This window comes from Mytilus galloprovincialis, chromosome 1 (genome assembly GCF_965363235.1).
Source record: "Mytilus galloprovincialis chromosome 1, xbMytGall1.hap1.1, whole genome shotgun sequence".
Lineage (NCBI taxonomy): Eukaryota > Metazoa > Mollusca > Bivalvia > Mytilida > Mytilidae > Mytilus > Mytilus galloprovincialis.
Genome location: NC_134838.1, coordinates 5289831 through 5309414, shown reverse-complemented (window position 1 = coordinate 5309414; position 19584 = coordinate 5289831). Strand labels below are relative to the sequence as shown.

At 31.0% G+C, this 19584-nt stretch overlaps 1 protein-coding gene across 2 annotated transcripts; it reads left to right on the top strand.

Annotated features, from left to right (window-relative positions):
- The first annotated feature begins 2655 nt into the window (after nt 1-2655).
- LOC143063679 (PDZ domain-containing protein GIPC1-like) lies at nt 2656-19137 on the top strand. 2 transcript variants are annotated; one of them, XM_076235991.1, is made up of 6 exons: nt 2656-3113; nt 6529-6898; nt 11414-11514; nt 13456-13503; nt 14378-14459; nt 15779-19137. In XM_076235991.1, exons 1-6 carry the CDS (start codon nt 2805-2807, stop codon nt 15967-15969), a joined length of 1101 nt encoding a protein of 366 aa, XP_076092106.1. In that variant the 5' UTR covers nt 2656-2804; the 3' UTR covers nt 15970-19137. The 2 variants fall into 2 exon arrangements, with proteins under 2 accessions (XP_076092106.1, XP_076092113.1); XM_076235998.1 differs by lacking the exon at nt 13456-13503 and having other exon boundaries at nt 2658-3113.
- The last annotated feature ends 447 nt before the right edge of the window (nt 19138-19584 follow it).

The window sequence follows — 19584 nt, the reverse complement described above, 5'->3', positions numbered from 1 at the left end:
TCACAATAATAAAGCTTTCGTGGCCGTGTGTTACCCGTTTTCCTCGTCAGTTTTAATCTAGCGGCGTACTACAGTACATGATATATAAGGCATGGAGATGTTATTGTTACAGATCAGCTCAATTATCTATAAAAAGTAAAATCACAAAAATACTGAACTCAGAGGAAAATCAATTCGGAAAGTCCATAATCACATGGCAAAATCAAATAAAAAAACGCATCAAAAACGAATGGACAAGAACTGTCATATTCCTGACTTGGTACAGGCATAGTAAAGGATCCTACAAATTAATGCAAGATACAGTCACAGAAAATAATTATATTAATAAGTACGTCTGAGGCTGTGTTCACACCAAACTCCATGTACACTAAACTTGTTTACAATTAGTTTAATATACTGGACATTGGTTTCACATTAAATTTGTTCCCATCTATACACCTTGTTTAATTACCTGTACTGTTTTGCTGATATTTGGAGTAATTTGAATTAATATGTGTTTTTAGATCTCCCACCTTTATGTCTAATATATCATGTACTGTGTTACAACTCTTAATTCTACTGACGATGAAAGGTAACACTAGGCCACCAAAAGCATGGGGTCCTGGCTCACTGATTACTAACACTGACAGTCTTGGAGTATAGGAATAGATATTATGGGCGAAATTTAAAGATTGAGCTAGTTTGCCTGGTTGTACGGGGCGCCAAATGGGACTTTTGTGATTTTGTACAAAATTCAATTCTATCATAACAAAATCATTTTTGTCTTAAAACTATGTGATACAGACTTGTTTTATGAGAACTTCAATTTTGTGACGACAAAATTCATTTTTGTAGACAAAATTCATTTTTGTCATGACAAAAGTCAATTTTGTAAAAAAAGGTATGCAAAACTTATTTGCATACAAAATGGACTTTTGTTACCTGATATTGAAATTAAAACACAAAAGTCAATTGTGAGAGACAAAATTGACTTTTGTGACACATCTACTTTTGTGACACATCTACTTTTGTGAGACAAAATTCAATTTTGTGAGACAAAAGTATATTTTGTCGCACAAAAGTCAATTTTGTGACGACAAAAATCAATTTTGTAACGACAAAATTGACATTTGTGAGACAAAGTTGACTTTTGTGAGACAAAATTGACTTTTGTGAGACAAAACTCAATTTTGTGAGACAAATCCAAACTAAACAAACTTGCATACACAAATGACTTTTATCGCCCAATTTTCAAATTAGGTAACAAAAGTAAAGTCTGTGTTACAAAAATGAATTTTGTCATGACAAAAGTAACTTTTGTCCACTGAAAGATAATTTTGTATGAAAAATTTTAAACTTGTAGTATGCTACAAATTTTGTTAATGTTAAACTGAACTCATTTTTGTTGAACAAAACTCACTTTTGTCCGTACAAAATTGAATTTCGAGTACAAAACCACAAGAGTCCCATTTGGCGCGCCGTACCGGCCACCGAAAGCTTTTTTATAGTCAGAAGCCTAGGTGGCCGAGTGGTCTAGCGTGTCGGATACAGTGCAAGGCGTCTCCGTAAAATTTACAAAGGGATGATTTCAACTTCACCATTTGGAACTCTTGGTTTAATAGCTTCCGTGTGAGCAGCAACAATCTATCAAGGAAATCATGATAGAAAATACAAGCCCGAAAATATCGTACAATTGGGAGATATATACTCCGTATGCAGGCACAGCTCAGTGGAATGTTGCTACATACAAATGGAAAGGTCACAATTGGGAAGCCGTGAAATTATCTAGTGTCTTTTGTCGTAAAGTTTTGTTTTCAACCGACCGTAATTGTCAATTTCTAGATGTAAGTCACGATATTAGGCAGACTTAATTGTTCCTGTTGTGTCCTTTATCATGATGGGATAGATGCGTTCAACATACATGTAGCAATTACATTTTGAATTATTTAATGAGAGAACATCATATATATACATCGGAAATTAAAGTTAAAGGATATTGCTTATTTCTTATCTTTCTTCCTGTATGAAGTCAGCCTCATAATAATAAAGGAACAAGTCGGCAAGAACAGGTGCACAATTGGTTCCCATTGGAATGCTGACAGTCTGTTGATAAACCGTCCTCCAAATATAACAAATATGCTGTCAATCAAAAAATCAAGTATCTTAATAAAGTCAGTTAAGAGAATTTTTTGTTTGAATCAGTTTGTATCTGACCTTCCTTATACATTTTGATTACCGTGATATCATACACGTTTTCCATTATTTCACAAAATTTCCAGACATGTTTCGCCACTGTGTTATATACCGGTAACACTTTATTTTTTGGGGTTAATAGTATGTTGAACATCTGGTAATTAATGGTAAACAAACACAATGAAATCTTGATTGGGGAGACACCTGTCTTTGAAAAAGGCATTAGCTATTGATTATTGGGAGTATCAATCACAACAAATTAAAAGATTCAGGTAAATGAGAACTGAAATAACAATGTAAAATATGGATTTCGATAAAAAAAATTAATTTCATTGAATTGATTTCCTTCAGAGCAGTATGTATTTATTTTAGCCTACATATATTTGACAAAATGTAGACTTCATATAAAATTTTAAGATGAAGGCAGATTCGATCGATCTGAGTCGAACCGGAAATGACGTTTTTCGTAATCGACTATGTAATCCCATAGACAGGTATAACTTCCGCTTTACCTATGTCACATTACAAAGGTGTAAAAACCAATATAACTAAGGAATATATAGCTTTAATTGATGGTTAGACTGGCTTAAAATAACCAACACCAGTGATTTATATACATTTAATACTTAAACATGCATAAAATATTCGGCAAGAAGTCTAAAAGTAAGGACAATTTAGCGGATTATACACAAAATTCCACGCAAAATGATTTGCCCCGCCCAGCAGCAGAAACCAACAGTGTGCCTGAAACAAATGGTACATCAAAACAGCAGCCACCAGTTGTTCAGAAGAATGACACTCCGCCACAACCACCAAGACCAAAGCTTGTTTTTCATTGTCAACAAGCTCATGGCAGTCCAACAGGAATTATTTCCGGGTTTACAAACGTAAAAGAATTATACCAGAAAATAGCTGATTGCTATGACATGCCAGTTTCGGAGGTAAATTAACTTTTGTCAGTTTGTTATTTCCAAATGTTGTCTGGGAGTGAATATTTAACTCTACAAGATGAAAATAGGTAATTTTACAATGGTTAAAGCATCATTTTTTGAGACTGTCTCATCAGAACGCTTCCCACTCGATATCCTAGCCTTAATGAAAATTTTGACTATAATATACTCTACAATGTATATATGTAGAATTGAAATGAACTATCTCAGTCTATGATTAGTTGACTTATTTTCTATTGTGAGTTGTCACTGTTTTCTGCAGGTTTTTTGTTTTATTTTGTTTACATGTATTTGATAATTGGTGTCTGTATATATACCCCAGCATGTTTTCATTTTGTTTAATTGCTATTCTTCATGGTGAGTATAAAAATAAACAGAACTTTTATTAACAATGAAAGACTTGTTTATAAACGGAAACCAGAAATAGCAGATCGTATAAATTAATAGACTGCAAAACAGACATTCGAAAGAACTCTTTTTTTCCAAAAACAATAGTTGAGTGGAACCATCTGGACGAGGTAACTGCATGTCAAAAGACAGTTGAGGGTTTCACGGCTGCCCTCCAACGGTTGGACTAACCAACCCGCTCTCCTTCCAGTGCGCATATATCCGCGATCGGATCCTGCACTGTGTAACATACAGATACAGATACAGAACTGTCATGACTGTGCTTCAAACTAGACTTGGCATACATGAATATAAAGAAGAAGATCTGGTATGATTGCCAATGAGACAACTCTCCACAAGAGACAAAATGACACAGAAATTAACAGCTTTAGGTCACTATATATGGCCTTTAACAATGAGCAAAGCCCATACCATATGATCAGCTATGAAAGGCACAGAAATTGGCATATGAAGTACAGTTTAAATGTGTACATGTTTACATTGATTATTTTTATATTTTACCTTTTATATCTACAATGTATAGGTTTTAAACAGTTGAACATTGGGTATATACTGATTTTGAAGGTCTTTGCATTCTTGAAATGATAAAATAAGGAGATTATGACTGATTGCTACATGTATTGAAACTACTTCACATGCTTTTGGAACCACTAAAGAACAAAACACATACCTTATGTCAAAATAAAAAAGGATGTGGTATGATTGCCAAATGAGACAACTCTTCAAGAGACCAAATGATACAGAAATTTACAACTAGCCATAATAGGTCACCATACAGCTTTCAACAATGAGCAAAGCCCAAACTGCATAAACAGCTTCAGGTATGAAAGGCCATGAAATGAAAAATCAAGATATTAAAGGTTCCAGGATAAAAAATGGAAAGAAATTCAAAAGCTACACTCAAAGAATGCTAGCTTAGGACAGTAGTGAAACATAAAAATGAACTGTGAAAATCATTTGGAAAGTGCCTGACTCATCAGATCAGTACAAAAACAAAAAAATGAAATACTCACAAGAGTCAGTTGAAGAGGAGGGTGGTAGTTACTGAAAGCTACAAAATGTAGCTCATTGACAAAGTTCAATTAATGTTGGTATCAACTTGGTAAGGTTATGTTTTCACGGAATTAAATAACAATCCATGCACCTCCAATGGATTTAGTGTAACTTCTGCCATTTGTCTGTAAAGGTGAGATACATGTAAGCAGTTTGAAAAAAGTATGACCTTATAATTTAAATACACAGGTTGAATATAAACAGGATGTACAGTTGATGTAGTTTTTGATGTCGCAATAGCTTTATTTATTACTTTATTAGTGTAATCATTACATCCATGACTTAAAGCAGTGAACAGTTAAGACTTTTTCCTCCATCCTCTATGAAATACAAGTACCAATTACCAAACCAAGTCTACATATTGATATTGTAAAATATGAAGATTTTTGGTGAGTGAGCCTAGCAAATGAGATCAAATAGCCTTCATATTGTGTCGATCATCTGACATTTTACAATGTCAATATGCAGATAATCTTATAATTGATTTTCCGGCTGTATTTGTGTCTTTTGGAAGTGTTTTCTTTGTTTCACCAGCAAACCAAAAGATAGCTTGATAAGTTCAGGTCAAACATTTTGACGTTGCTGGTAATTTGTCTGGGTCAAATTTATCAAGGCTGGGTCAATGTATTTGATGTCACAAAGCCGTGATAAGCAATGGTATTAGTAGCTGAGCAGAGTGATATAGACAGTGGGACGACCAGTAAATGAAAGTATCAAAAATAATTACTTTCTGACATCATTATTATTAATTCTGTAATATGATATAATTATTTCATATTACAGAATTTTCCTTATTAAACAGTGATTACTCAATACCCACAACATGAACAATGAAAATTTATTATAGAAAAACTAATCCAAATATTCAAATTCAAAATGGGAAACCTGTGACCAAATTACCCAGCCGCAAACAACACAGTAATTAACACATATACTACACATACTCATTAAGTAATGTGTTGTTCCGTGATTTTTTTATTTACAAAATAATTGAATTGTTAGGTGAGTTATTCTATAATTTTAGTGTACATTTTGAGTGCATTGTAATTTGTAGGTGGTATTATAGAAACAGAAAATTTCATGATTGAACTGTCTGTGTTGATTTAATCCAATACATTTACATGTATATATATTGATTTGTGCTGAAACAAAAATATACACATGAATGTTTATAATGGATGGGTATATTATTATCTATTATAGGTTTCTATGGCAATAGAAACTACTTATCTTAATATGTACATGTATATGATTAGAAGCTAGGTTCGATAATAGCATTCAATTTCTTCAATTTTATTTTTAACATGTACAATATACATTCATCAATGTATGTTAAGGTTATAACTACATCTTGTATATACATGTATGACATACTGTAATATCAATTTGACAACAACTCAAAAAGCAATATAAACAAAATATATCGTGTGTTTGTATCATTTAGTCATTTTTTAAGTCTCAATGTCTCTAATACTTGTTTAACCTTTACGCATTATGCTTCTATATATGCTTCTGATATTCTTTATAAAAATATTTGACTTTGAGCTATTGACAAGTTGATAATTTATGTCTATAATAACATTGTACAAATGTAGTTAATTACAGAACCATCTCTACTTACAGCATTGTGGTGTGTTGATTGTCTTTGTGTCTCCTTGGTAAGACAATGTAAAACAATTCAAACGAGAAAACAGTTACTGTTCTTGAGTTGTATCCCTTTATAACTTTATTTGCAAGTGGGGCATCATCTGTGTCCCATGGAAACTGTCACTGTCACTATTTACTTTCCTCAAGTAGAACAAAACATGTGATGGCAAATTCTTCTTGAAATATAATCGGCTGAATATTTTGGTGTTCCTTAACCGAAAGGTTTTTCAAACAGAATAAGATATTCCATGGCTTGAATAATGAAATAGAACTACAATTTCTTTTTTTTTCTTTTCAGATTTTATTTTGTACGTTAAATACACATAAAGTAGATATGTCCAGACTTCTTGGAGGTCAAATTGGATTAGAAGATTTCATTTTTGCTCATGTAAGAGGTCAACCAAAAGAATGTGAGGTCACAAAATCAGAGGATGCTCTTGGACTAACTATCACAGACAATGGTGCAGGATATGCATTTATTAAACGGATAAAAGAAAACAGTATTATGGACAAATGTCCGCTCGTTAGTCTTGGTGATCATATAGAAAAAATAGATGGTAAAAGTTTGGTCGGATGTCGGCACTTTGAAGTGGCAAAAATGTTAAAAGAAATTCAGAAAGGAACTACTTTTACAATTCGAGTTGTGGAACCAATGAAGTCAGGATTTTGTAAGTACATATTTAATGTATACAGTTTATAATTGTAAAGCCTTTTGATGATTTTTTTGTACTTGTCCCTTAAAATGGTTTTTCCTTTGAAGTTTTTTTCCTGATTTCCTTGTTTATAGAAATGTAAGCAAAATATACATGATGTACTAGTGTGTAAATGACATTGTCTATATATACAAGGAAACTTGTGATGTTTTAATGTTTAAAAAAATATTTCCTTTGTTTTGTATTCATTTTAAATTTAACTTTAATATTTTATTAAACATTTTCTGCACTTTGGATGAAAAATAGATTTGTAGTTTGAATTGCTAAAATTTGAGGAAATAAATTCCAAAAGGAGTTCAAGGATTATTTTCATTGTTTTTGTTGCACGCAGCGGACTTGTTGGGTAATTTGTGTTTTTATGGTTTTGTTGTGAAGTATGGAAACCTAAATTTTATTTTGTTTATTTATTTTCTATTGTCAACTGTGCAGTGGAGTTGTATATTTTAAATGTTTTATAATTTATCAAAAAGAATATTTTACAGTGCCATCAATGTTATGGGTGTTGACTATTTCTGCATTTTGTGCAGCTACAAATTTAAGAAAATACCACAATTAAAAAAATCATTATCAAAATAATGATAACCATGGCAATATTCATAATGCAAACTGACAAATAACATTAAAAATGACATTACAATTTTAGAGCAGTCAATATTAATAATGGTATTACATGTACATCTAAATAAAGTTAATAAACATTAAACTACATTGTACAAATGTACATGAAAGCCACAAACAACCGAAGGCCAAAGAAGATGATCTGATGGGTTAAGCAGTTCCTTTTCCTCTACTGTCACCTGACTTGTAAAACCTGATGATGAATTGTCTTTTAAAGTACATATATCAAGATGATAAAAGTGTTGTTTTTACATGCAGATGATGCATTTGTTTCTGAGGTAATTGTATCACATTCATCATAAGATCTGCTAGTTAGGACATTTTATTTTCATGGATGAAAACACTATGAAATTTGCAATTTAATTAAAAGTAAACTAATATTTAACCCATGAATGGTCATAGAGATGCCTGTCTTTTCCCTGTTTGATCACGATAGAATTGTTGATAGCAGAGTTGCATGCATCAATGAAATGATGTGTAAAAATTAAGACATTCAGTAAAAGACATCTATATTCTATAAAGAATAATAGAATTGAAACATGACCTGAGGCACCAGTCTTTCATAATTTTTTCAAATTGTTGGATTTTCATTTTCACTTTCTCTGACAGTATGTTCCAGAGGGGAATTAAAGACTGAAAACTAATTGATTGAGAAAAACTGTTGTTTTAGTATTATTATAAAGACAACAGATTTTTTAGTGGAAGAAGACGTCAAGTCTTCTGAAGACTTAAGGGGCTGACCATTGGCATTGAGTCTCCGTATGCCGCATTCATTTCGTGTATTACAATTTCAAAACAACTTAGATTCCTGACACCGATTTTTACACATGATTAGGCATCTGAATCATTTAATTTGTAAATTATGATTGTAAAACAATCACTATCGTAAATATGACCCTTTTATTTATGTAAATTATTAGATTTCATCTCATCCACATGAACGTTATTTGTTTACTTGTAACAGGATGTTTTAACTGTAGATATTTGTATTACGCATGCGTGAATTTGGTATCGGGACAACTCGCCCTGTTTACAAGTTCGCCCTTGAAGTTACGAATTTGCAATCCTGCAGACAAGAAGATTTTGTTTTTATATAAATAAAAAGGATATATAAAGTGTTGTCTTTATTCATGGTTTTCCTTTGTCATGTGAATTAGATGCCCTTCGTATTAACATACATGTGAACCTCCCGTTTAGGAGAAAGAACTCCCGTGTATGAAATTTTTCAGACACCATATTTGATCATTTCTTACTACTGTACGGGTGTAATTGACACCTGTGTTAAATTTTACCTGAACATCAAAGAAGATGTATAATTATATGGCTTCACTTGACAGCTTGGGTGTCAAACATACTGGTAATCAACGATGTTTACCTCCGGCTAACTGCCGTTGTGTTATCAAAACGATGTGTATTGGGAATATTGAAATACTTTTTTGTTACTTCCCTTTGTTTTATCCTGTTTTCAGTTATTTTGCTTTTAAAAATGTAAATTGTAAAAAGACTATAAATGATTAATATTTTAATCAAATAATCATAAAAGGATGTTGATTAAATGAATTTAAATGATTTTGGACAAATAAAAAAATTAAAATTTATAAATTATTTTAGCAATCTAGACCTCCTTTCAAGGATTAAATTGAAGTTTATATCATAATTTTGTTTACAACAGAATGTCATTTTAATTAATTTACGATGTTGCAAATATACATGTGGAGCTTATTTCTTTCTTATTTGTCTATACATTTACAAATGATAAGGAGATGAAGACATGAACAAAAATATATACAGATAAGATATATAAATATAATGATTCATTTGCTAGCAGTGAACAATCATTTGTCAAAAACAAAACAAAACAAAACAAGAAACAGATTCTTCTTATTATTTTATTTTATTCAAATAGAGAGGCAATAATGGAACTATAAACATTACAATTTGATGGAAATTTGAAGAAAAAACACAATTTCTACATCATTTGGTTACATTTATGACAAAATTTATGTCGATAAAAAAACATGATGTTTTGACCATTCAGTACTTAACCCTTTCCTCCATAATGACGCTTTTTGACGCCACCCCCTTTACTCCATAATGACGCCTTTTGACGCCTGTGTAGTACCTCAGTTGAAACACTTTGACTACAAAGTGTCTGCAGTAGACTCAATAAAATTTGTATCCAATATGAAAAGGAATATCATAGGAATATTCTACTTAAATTTATTTAATGAAATATTTGTTTTTTGCAATGCATTTTAATACTTTAAAGCCTTTTTTCAGCATTTTATTGAAAAATTCTATTTTGTGTTCATTTTTTACAGTGGGTTGTGATGATCTTCTAGTTAGGTTACCCTCATTTGGAGTGTTGTTCCCAACCTGTTAAAGGTCCATCTTTGTGCATAATTCAAAATTGGAAATTTCAACAAGCATCTAATATTCTTAATCTGGAAAATAAACCCTGGTCTGCTAGTTTCATGTATATTTTTTCTACCGATTTAATATATAACTAGAATCATGCAAACAGACTTAAGGAAAAGGCATGTAAGTTCATCATACAAATATGACACTTTTTCTAGACAATCCAGATCTTGCAAAATACGTCGCTAAAAATTGTAACCTTTAAAATTGTTGTGCAGTAAAAACCCATATGGGAACTTTCAAAAGTTGGCAGGTATGTAACAAGTCTTACTATTTTTATGCTCCATTTATGGGCAATATGTTTTCTAGTCTGTCCGTCCGTCCTGCTTCTGGTTATAAAGTTTATGGTCGAGGTAGTTTTTGATGAAGTTGAAATCCAATCAACTTGAAACTTAGTACACATGTGTTCCTCTTGATATGATCTTCTTAATTACTGCCAAATTAAAGATTTTACCTAATTTTCATAGTCAACTGAACATAGAAAATGATTGTACGGATGGGAAATCCATGTACTTATGACCTTTTCTTGTTTGAAGAAAAAAAATACATTTTAACGATAATGGAACAAAGCAGCCTGGGTAAGTGGGGCTGCTTTTATGGTAATTCAAGTTACCTTTTATTCACCTTCTTCCACTTCAGAGCTATCAGCTCTTTGATTTCGTTATTTGATTGAAATTGTAAAATAGTTAGTCAAATGATAGAAACTTGGAAACGTAAAATCAAAAGGGACCTTAGATCAATGGATATAAACAATTCCACAAAGTTTCATGAAAATTGGTTTTAGTCTTTTTGAGGAATGGTTGATGTGTAAAGATTGTTGTTTTTGCATTTTATTTAGACCAATACATTTAAATAGCATACATGTATTTCACGGTCATTCATCAAACATAAATAAAAGTTGGAATAGGAAAATTAACATGAGACTTTAATTGTGCATGTGATAGTCAACTGCCTGTATTGTATAAAATCCTCAGCAAGACAGTCAATCCAATGAAGATCAAATACGTATACCAGTGTCTGTGAACTTGAAAATGTTTTAAAAGAAACATGCACAGATCATATCACAGTTGGGTAAATTGTTACAAGATTGGAAAACAAAAGGGTTTCCATAGAAACAAAAATAACATATCTCATAAAAGTCTGCAAAGATAAAGGTCATATTTTGTTACATTAAATGTATCAAATGATCGGTAGACAGACAAGAAATTAACAAACAATTAAAACAACAAGCACTACTAATATCAAACTGGTTTAAAATGACACGACCAATGTATTTATGAAGTTAGAACGTGCATGGATTTTATGTTATACCCTCTGTATATTTTACATATATTACGTTCAGTGTAACTGTTGTTCTGGTTTTTGTCTTATTAAATTACAAGATGCATATATATTAGACTTTAAAGTTGATTTTGATATTTAACTCCTTTATAGCATTTGTTGAACAAAAGCAGAGTAAAAAGGGCAGTAGTAATATTGGTTCAGGAAAACAGACATTACGACTACGATCAACAGGACCGGCCACCGTGGAGGACGTAAGTTGTTATAAATAAGATTGTCTGTTTTACTAATTTATTGTTAGCTTAAGATATGTTACATACATGGAGGTAGCTTTACATGATCTACAGAACATAAGATGAAAGTAAACGATCACATCCAAATATATAGTGATTATGACAATGAGTAGTAGGAAGTTCAGGGTATACATCAGTGAGACAACCCAATAACAAAAATTTTCAAAAAACACCTAGAGTGCATATGAAGCAGGATTTTCATTTTGTTTCTATTGTTTTTTCATGATCGCTGTACATACATGTTAAAAAAAATGTTTAATTACTTTTAAAAATGAAAAATGTAACTTTTATTCAAGAGAAAAAGTAAACTTGATAGTTAACCAATCTAATTAAAAACCGATCTCTCATCGCTCCTGTTTCTGATATGTCGCGTGGGAGATCTAACGAAACCGGCTTTGAGGTCACATGTGAGTGAACTAAAAGTCATGAATTTATAAAGATATGCAAATGAGTTGACGACCTATTAATAAGCCAATCAAAAAAGTTTATGAATTTTTATGACTGACGATTTCGTCGTAAATAAAATGAGTTACATCCCTTTGCCTTACGTTAAACTTCCAAGATCGTGGAAGACTCAATTTCATTGGTCGAAAAAGACACACCTTCGAGGTCACTCACATGTGACCTCAAAGCGGGTTTCGTTAGATCTCCCACGCGACATATCAGAAACAGGAGCGATGAGAGATCGGTTTTTAATTAGATTGATAGTTAACGTACATTGCTATGATAAACTTCCTGAAACCAGAGATGTACATTGTATAGATGGGTTTATACATCTATTATGAAACAAAATATTATTTTTATAGTTTTTGTTTTTTTCTTTAACCTTAAACTGTTCATAGTTATTGAACCATGAAATTTGAAAGCCAGTCACTTTTTTTCAAATAGCAAGCTTCTGTTCATTTCAATGTAAAACACCAAATATAATTGACATTTCACATTAGCAAATGTGCCATTGTATTTGTAAAAGATGATTTTCAAGAGGATTTTAAAATTGATTTAAGATTGATAACCTACTGAACCGTTCAGTTTAAATAAGTTCATGTAAGAGATGTTTATTTATCAGATTAAAGTCATGGTATTTAATTTACTTTTGGATAATTCTACAGTTATGTGGATTATACATGATAAAACAAGCCAAGCAAGTCACTTAAAATTTAAAGGGAGCCACACGATATAAATTCAACATAACAAAGGGGTTTGTTCGTAAAGGACCCAATAGAGCCCCTACTTCTAATTTATTTTCAAATTAGGATTTAATGGCTGTGAATCATATTTAAAAAAGGACTAGATAGAAAAAATTACATATCAGTGGCCTTTTTATGATGTCAATTTCTCACCAAAATATAGCAGATTGGGGGAGGGGGTATGCCTTAATTACCTCTCCATTTTTGTTCATAAAGAAGCACTCATCTTATTCACTGATAATATTCCCATGCTTAAATCCATGTTAAGGCTTTTGTGGATAGTTGTCTTATTAAAATTCATTCCAAATCTTCTTAATATATACTGGAACCCAAGTTTTTGAAGTCAGAGATGTAAAAAATAACAATGAGTTGTGTGTTCAAGAGGGACACATATTATTGCCAATAGCTGTTCCATATAGACATGTTTTTGTATAGATTAGACACTTGGTTTTCCTGTTCGAATTGTTTAACACTAGTCATTTTTGGGCCCTTAATAGCTTGCCTTTCAGTGTGAGCAAAGGCTCTGGTTGAAGGCCTATAATTGTTAAATTTTTATAAATTGCGACTTGAATGGAGAGTTGTCTCATTGGCACACATGCATACCAAATCTTTTTATTTATATTGACTTTGGACACTTCTCAATAGCCTTTAATTACTTGTCATCTGAAATTAAACATATGGTTTTAATAGATATTTTGATGAAAATGTATTTTAGAGTTCCAACTCTGATGAAGAATTAAATGAAACTGATGCAGACAAAGCTGTATGAACTCCCTCATATAATAACACAAATCTACCTACCATGCACACATCCTTTTTTATTGTTTAATGAATGTATTATGAAAAGGTTTTTCCAAAAACTTCACTCTTGCCTGCTAATTATGATATTTTTAGTTTATCAGTACCCAGTATCAATTCTCTTAGTTAAGCTAGCTCAGTGTATACATAAAAGGTCTCATTGACAACAACCCCATATAACTTTTCCCAATATTTTATTATTGACACATTTCTCATACAATGTATATGTTAACGGCATTTCCATAAGTATATTGATACAGCCAAGACATACATTTTGTGCATTTGAGTAAATTTTGTCTTTATGTAGAATTCAGAAGAAGAAAAATGTTGCTATATAATTATTATCTGTATGGGTATTAGGTTATGTGTAAAGATGAACACAGAATCTGTTCACACATTCATTGTGAAGTTTTGATCATACATGTATCTGTCACTATTTGCGGGGGATTTCCCCCATGGCGGCTCCCAAATTGAAATTTTAAAAGAGCATTTTTGTCCACAATTTTAAACAAAACATATAATTTTACAATGACTTTAGGCTTATAAAAGTATGAAGAAGCCAAAAAACAACATTAAAATGTATTTGAAGGCTCCCTTGAAGGTTTTGTAGGACTATGACAGCCATCTTGCATGCAAAACCCCCATGGGCATTTTGAAAAGTTGGCAGGTATGACAATGTATATGATGAGAAATCTGCTTTCTATGTATTAATTGAACAGTTATTTTTTGCTACTCCTGTGAATAATTTATTGAATTGTAATATTTACTGACTGCAGTTCTAGTAGTTTCAGTGTGATTTAGTGTTGATAATGTACATTAAGGTATTTTTCTTATTTTAGGTCGACGATTCTTCTAATTTAGCTATAGACAAGATCAATGGTTTATTAGAGTCATTCATGGGTATAAATGATACAGAATTAGGTAAGACAAAGACGAACAAAAAAGTACAAATATATTTATGTCCCACCTACAATATTAGAAAGTCTGTTTTGTGATCTGTGTGTTATTCCATTCATCCCTGTTGTATTGGGTTCAAGTTTGTTTCAAAGTCATTTGTGTTCAGACATGTTTATTATAGTGTCAACTTTATAAATGGTATGTCAAATTACTACTGTGATACGGTGAAAATAGTTTTCTTAAAATAAGGAATTTTATAAGGTAGTTTACTATAGAACTGTGGACAGATCAACTTGAAAATTATAACACATGTTCATTATGATGTGAATTATTTGCCAAACAAGGAAAATGATAATGCAAGGGGCCATGTGTCCTGATGTTCTTGTTTCTTAATTACTTGGAAAATCCACTATATATAGTGTGTGTTATTTATGGTCATTAGGGTAATTGAAACCATTTGTCATAATTTTGCTTCATTCTATGTCAAACTGAAAACAATTCCGAAAGTACATAAATGGTTCTGTGAACTTGGTGTTCAACACTATGAGAAATAATATTCCAACATTGTCAAACAAGATTTCAATTACCAATTTATGAATGAACTGACCAAAGTGATCTAGGACCAATTTGGGAAAACGTGCCATCGGAAACCGTATAACATAGAGTCATGTTCTTCATGATATATTTTTTTCTGGGAAAAAGAACCAATTGGAAGGTTGTGTGCCATCGGAAACCGTATAACATAGAGTCATGTTCTTCATGATATATTTTTTTCTGGGAAAAAGAACCAATTGGAAGGTTGTGTGCCATCGGAAACCGTATAACATAGAGTCATGTTCTTCATGATATATTTTTTTCTGGGAAAAAGAACCAATTGGAAGGTTGTGTGCCATCGGAAACCGTATAACATAGAGTCATGTTCTTCATGATATATTTTTTTCTGGGGAAAAGAACCAATTGGAAGGTTGTGTGCCATCGGAAACCGTATAACATATAGTCATGTTCTTCATGATATATTTTTTTCTGGGAAAAAGAACCAATTGGAAGGTTGTGTGCCATCGGAAACCGTATAACATAGAGTCATGTTCTTCATGATATATTTTTTTCTGGGAAAAAGAACCAACTGGAAGGTTGTGTGCCATCGGAAACCGTATAACATAGAGTCATGTTCTTCATGATATATTTTTTTCTGGGAAAAAGAACCAATTGGAAGGTTGTGTTTTATGATCACAGCAAACTAAGAAACTAACTTTATAATAATCTCTGCAATTGTTTCCCTTTAAGATTCCACTCACAGCCTTAGTTTTTTATAATGACATTTTTTTATCTTTACTTTTTTACAGCACAACAAATATGGGATATGGGGAACAAACTAGACAACCCAAGTGATTTTGCCATGGCAATCGACAAATCAGAAATTAAAGATTTTGGATTCGCTGATGATTTCGTGTTTGATCTATGGGGTGCCATAAGTGATGCAAAGAGTGGAAGGTTGAATAAGACAGATGTCAAAGACTTCAGTGAACAATTTTAAACATGGGAGAGAGATAGTTAATTTTATCATTGAAATAATGTTATCAAGATATGTCAAAATTAACCGGTGGGGCATAGCATTATTTTATTGACACAGTCCTGATATTCATACTCAAAAAGCTCTATTAGATACTGATAGCATTCCTGATCAGTTCAAAAAATAATACAAAAATAAAAGTTAAATTATGCAAATGTTTACGAAAGAATATCGAGCTCGTTTTGGTTTTATTATTAATATACATTTTCCGCCTTATAAGAATTTTGTTTTGGATGAAGATTATGATTATTAATAAACTTTCCAAAAAGTTACTTAAAATAAAAAAAATTAGAATCAGAAATGGAGAAGTTGAAATAACTATTATCAAACTTGTTGGAGGTTCTGTGTAAAAATTATTATTTATAGTTTCATTATATTTTTAGAACGACGAGGAACTACCATTATATAAAGCTCTAAGAGTTGATTGATATGTCCCAGAGAATTATGACAATTCAGTGTTTTTTGCGACCATATGGTCTTCATTTAAATTTTGTGATATTTGTTATGAATTATTGTTTGTTTTATGACCAATTGTTTTATATGTGTGGAAATTTTGCATTTGTTAATGTCTCATTGCTGTGACTAATTCCATCAACGATGAAAAGAACATTTATGATTTGTACAATTGGTAATTGAATCGGCTAACACAAAAATATGTAATTTAAATACCTGTATATAGATTTATTTGCATAATTAGCTCACAAAAAATAATTAAAATAGCTTGTTTTATAGAAGTTACAATGAACCAATTCAGAAAGGTGTTGAATTGTGGGAAAACTTCACTCTTTTTGACTTTTTGTTTGTCTAGACGTCATTTATGAGGATTCTGACACTGTCCAACATTATTTCCAAGGACGCAAATTGAATTTCTGAATTGCTGCATTGTCTAATTTGTGGATTTGAAATTTTTTTTGAATAGCCTTGATTTAGAAATTACATATTATTTTTGAATTATTTATGCCATTATGGCAAGGGAATTTTTCTTTAAGGGTTCATATATATCTTAAAGAAAAGAAAATTGTCTCATCAGCTAAAGAAATCCTTTCTTTTATAATTTTCATTGGGCTGTTTCTGTCTTGTTTTTTTTATGAGTTTTTAGAATTGACTTTATTATAGTGCTCAAGAGATTTGAAAGAAGTGATGTAGGCAATTTTTAATAATGTTTAGATAGAAACATTTTAATTCTCTTACTTTAAACCAAAAATCATCAGATGCACTCATTTTAATTAGCCATTATTATTAGTGATTACAGTTATATTAAAAAAAAATGATCATAGAAATAGCTAAATATGAACATTTACATTCGGTGCATAAAATCATTTCTTCCATCTTACTTTATTGTTCTTTTTCATGTTTTTAAAAACTATTCATTGTTTATATGCAAGAAGTATTTGCCACTGGACGTTAAGCAAATAACAATCAATAATAGTATTTAACAGTCTGTCAGCCTGGTATTTACATTCACGATTCTTTTTATGTTACAAATGTACTGTAAATTCAGAAATTATTGCCTGCATTTATTATTGCGATGTTTCAAGAATGATAACAAAATGTGAGATTAATTTTTGGGTTGTCAGGAAAATTTTTATATAGATATATTTGTGACTGAAATCAGAATGCAAGTTTTTGTCATTGCAAATGTCTCCCATTCACATTAATGGCATTAAAAAAAACCTTGAATTAACAGTAGTAGCACATGAATGTCAAGAACTTTATTTCTAGAGGTTTCAATTTAATAGCTATCATAAGGCAAACTTACTGAAATTATCATATACACAAATGTTATATTTAAAAAAATATTATAATGTCTATTGGTATATTCACTGAGAGGTTAAAATACAAAAAATATTTCAGAATGCAAGTTTGAATGAAAGAAACATTAATAATTATGATTTTAAAACTTATACTTAACAAGTATTGAGTATATATTTCATTTCATACATAAATTTTCTTAAGTTACTTAAAAAGCAGAAATTAGTGACTAGCAATTTCTGACTAAGAGCCAATTTTACATCAAATTACAGAATGTTTTGAAAAGTTACCTTATTATTTTTTGAGTAAATAATGTAATCTTAATTGTGAATGTTTAGTACATACAGCTGCTAAGACAGGTTGATATTTTGAGCTTTACGTCAGAAGTTTATTGTTGTGAATGTTAACATGTGTGATATCATTGTGGTAATTATTGTGTACATTCCTGTTATTTTACAATCTATTTCGTTCATGTGATTACATGTTTGTTCATGTTGTGTTTGTTGTCCATTCAGAATTAAGGATTGCTCACATGTACTTCACACATTCCTTGCCATACATTTACGTTTCTAGATAAAAAAACACTCATTTCTTGACATACATTTACTTTTCTAGTTTAAAATGACTTAAAAGTAATTAAGCAAGCTTCTGTAGAAACTTATTTATTTGATCATTTATTTCATTTCTCAACCTTTGAATATTGTTCTAATCATTTTAATATCTGTAATCTAGAACATGTAGAAGCGGTCCACAAGTTATTTCTTAATGGATTATATAAATAGTAAAACAATTGGTGTTTGTATGCTTCTATCATATATATATTCAGTTTAATATGTTAAATGATAATAGAAGAAATAACGGTTCAAATATCTAAGGAAAATAAACTGATAGAAACAGTACTTGTATAATATGAATGAAATTGATGTTACTTTTTAACAGCAAAAGTGTATTTTGAGCAAGCACCTGCTGTGCATTGATCACCATTAAGGAAAATGAATTATGATGATCATAAATGGTAATATGCATATCAGATTTACTTGACTAAGATAAAAGATTATCTGCACAAACAAAACCAATCATTTCAAAACTATATTAAAATATTTCACTTGTGGAACAGGTTTTACTGTTAATTTTCCAATAGATATATTTTTACTATATACTTGTTTAAGTGTTAATTTTGTTGTCTCTAATTCTATATTTAATTTTTTACCAAAATTATTTTTTATTGGAAACTTACCCATGGATTTTCAATCAAATAAATTGGAAGTTGAGAACCAATTATCTTGAGTGCTGGTCACTTTACCATATATATTTATTGATCACTCGACTCATGCTAGAATTGTGAAAAAATTGAGATAGGAATAAAATGATGAATGTTCATATCTTACTTTTATTTTTTTAAGCCAATGCATAAATTTTAAATGATGAATTAAGTCATGCAAGCGGTCTGTTTAGATTATCATAACTACCATGACAGACTTACAGATCTGTTAGCCTTTACCACTATGGTATGAGTTTGGGCCATGCTTGGTTACATAAAAAAATCAATTGGTGCACCTCAGATACTGTAAAAATGTCTGTAAAAGTCTTGCTAGTAATTTGCCAAAGATCATGGTTTCATTTTGATTAAGATGAAGTTATTGAAGACAATGTAACAAGCAACTGATGGAAATAAAGGAATTTTAAATGAAGTTATTGCAAGAGAACTACAGAATTATGATTTTCTAATGATGGAGTTTTAAGATGTACTGGGTCATTTGTGTTGTTTAGCTTCTGGCTGATTGACATTTTTTGTACATCCAAAACAATTTCAACAACACCATGACA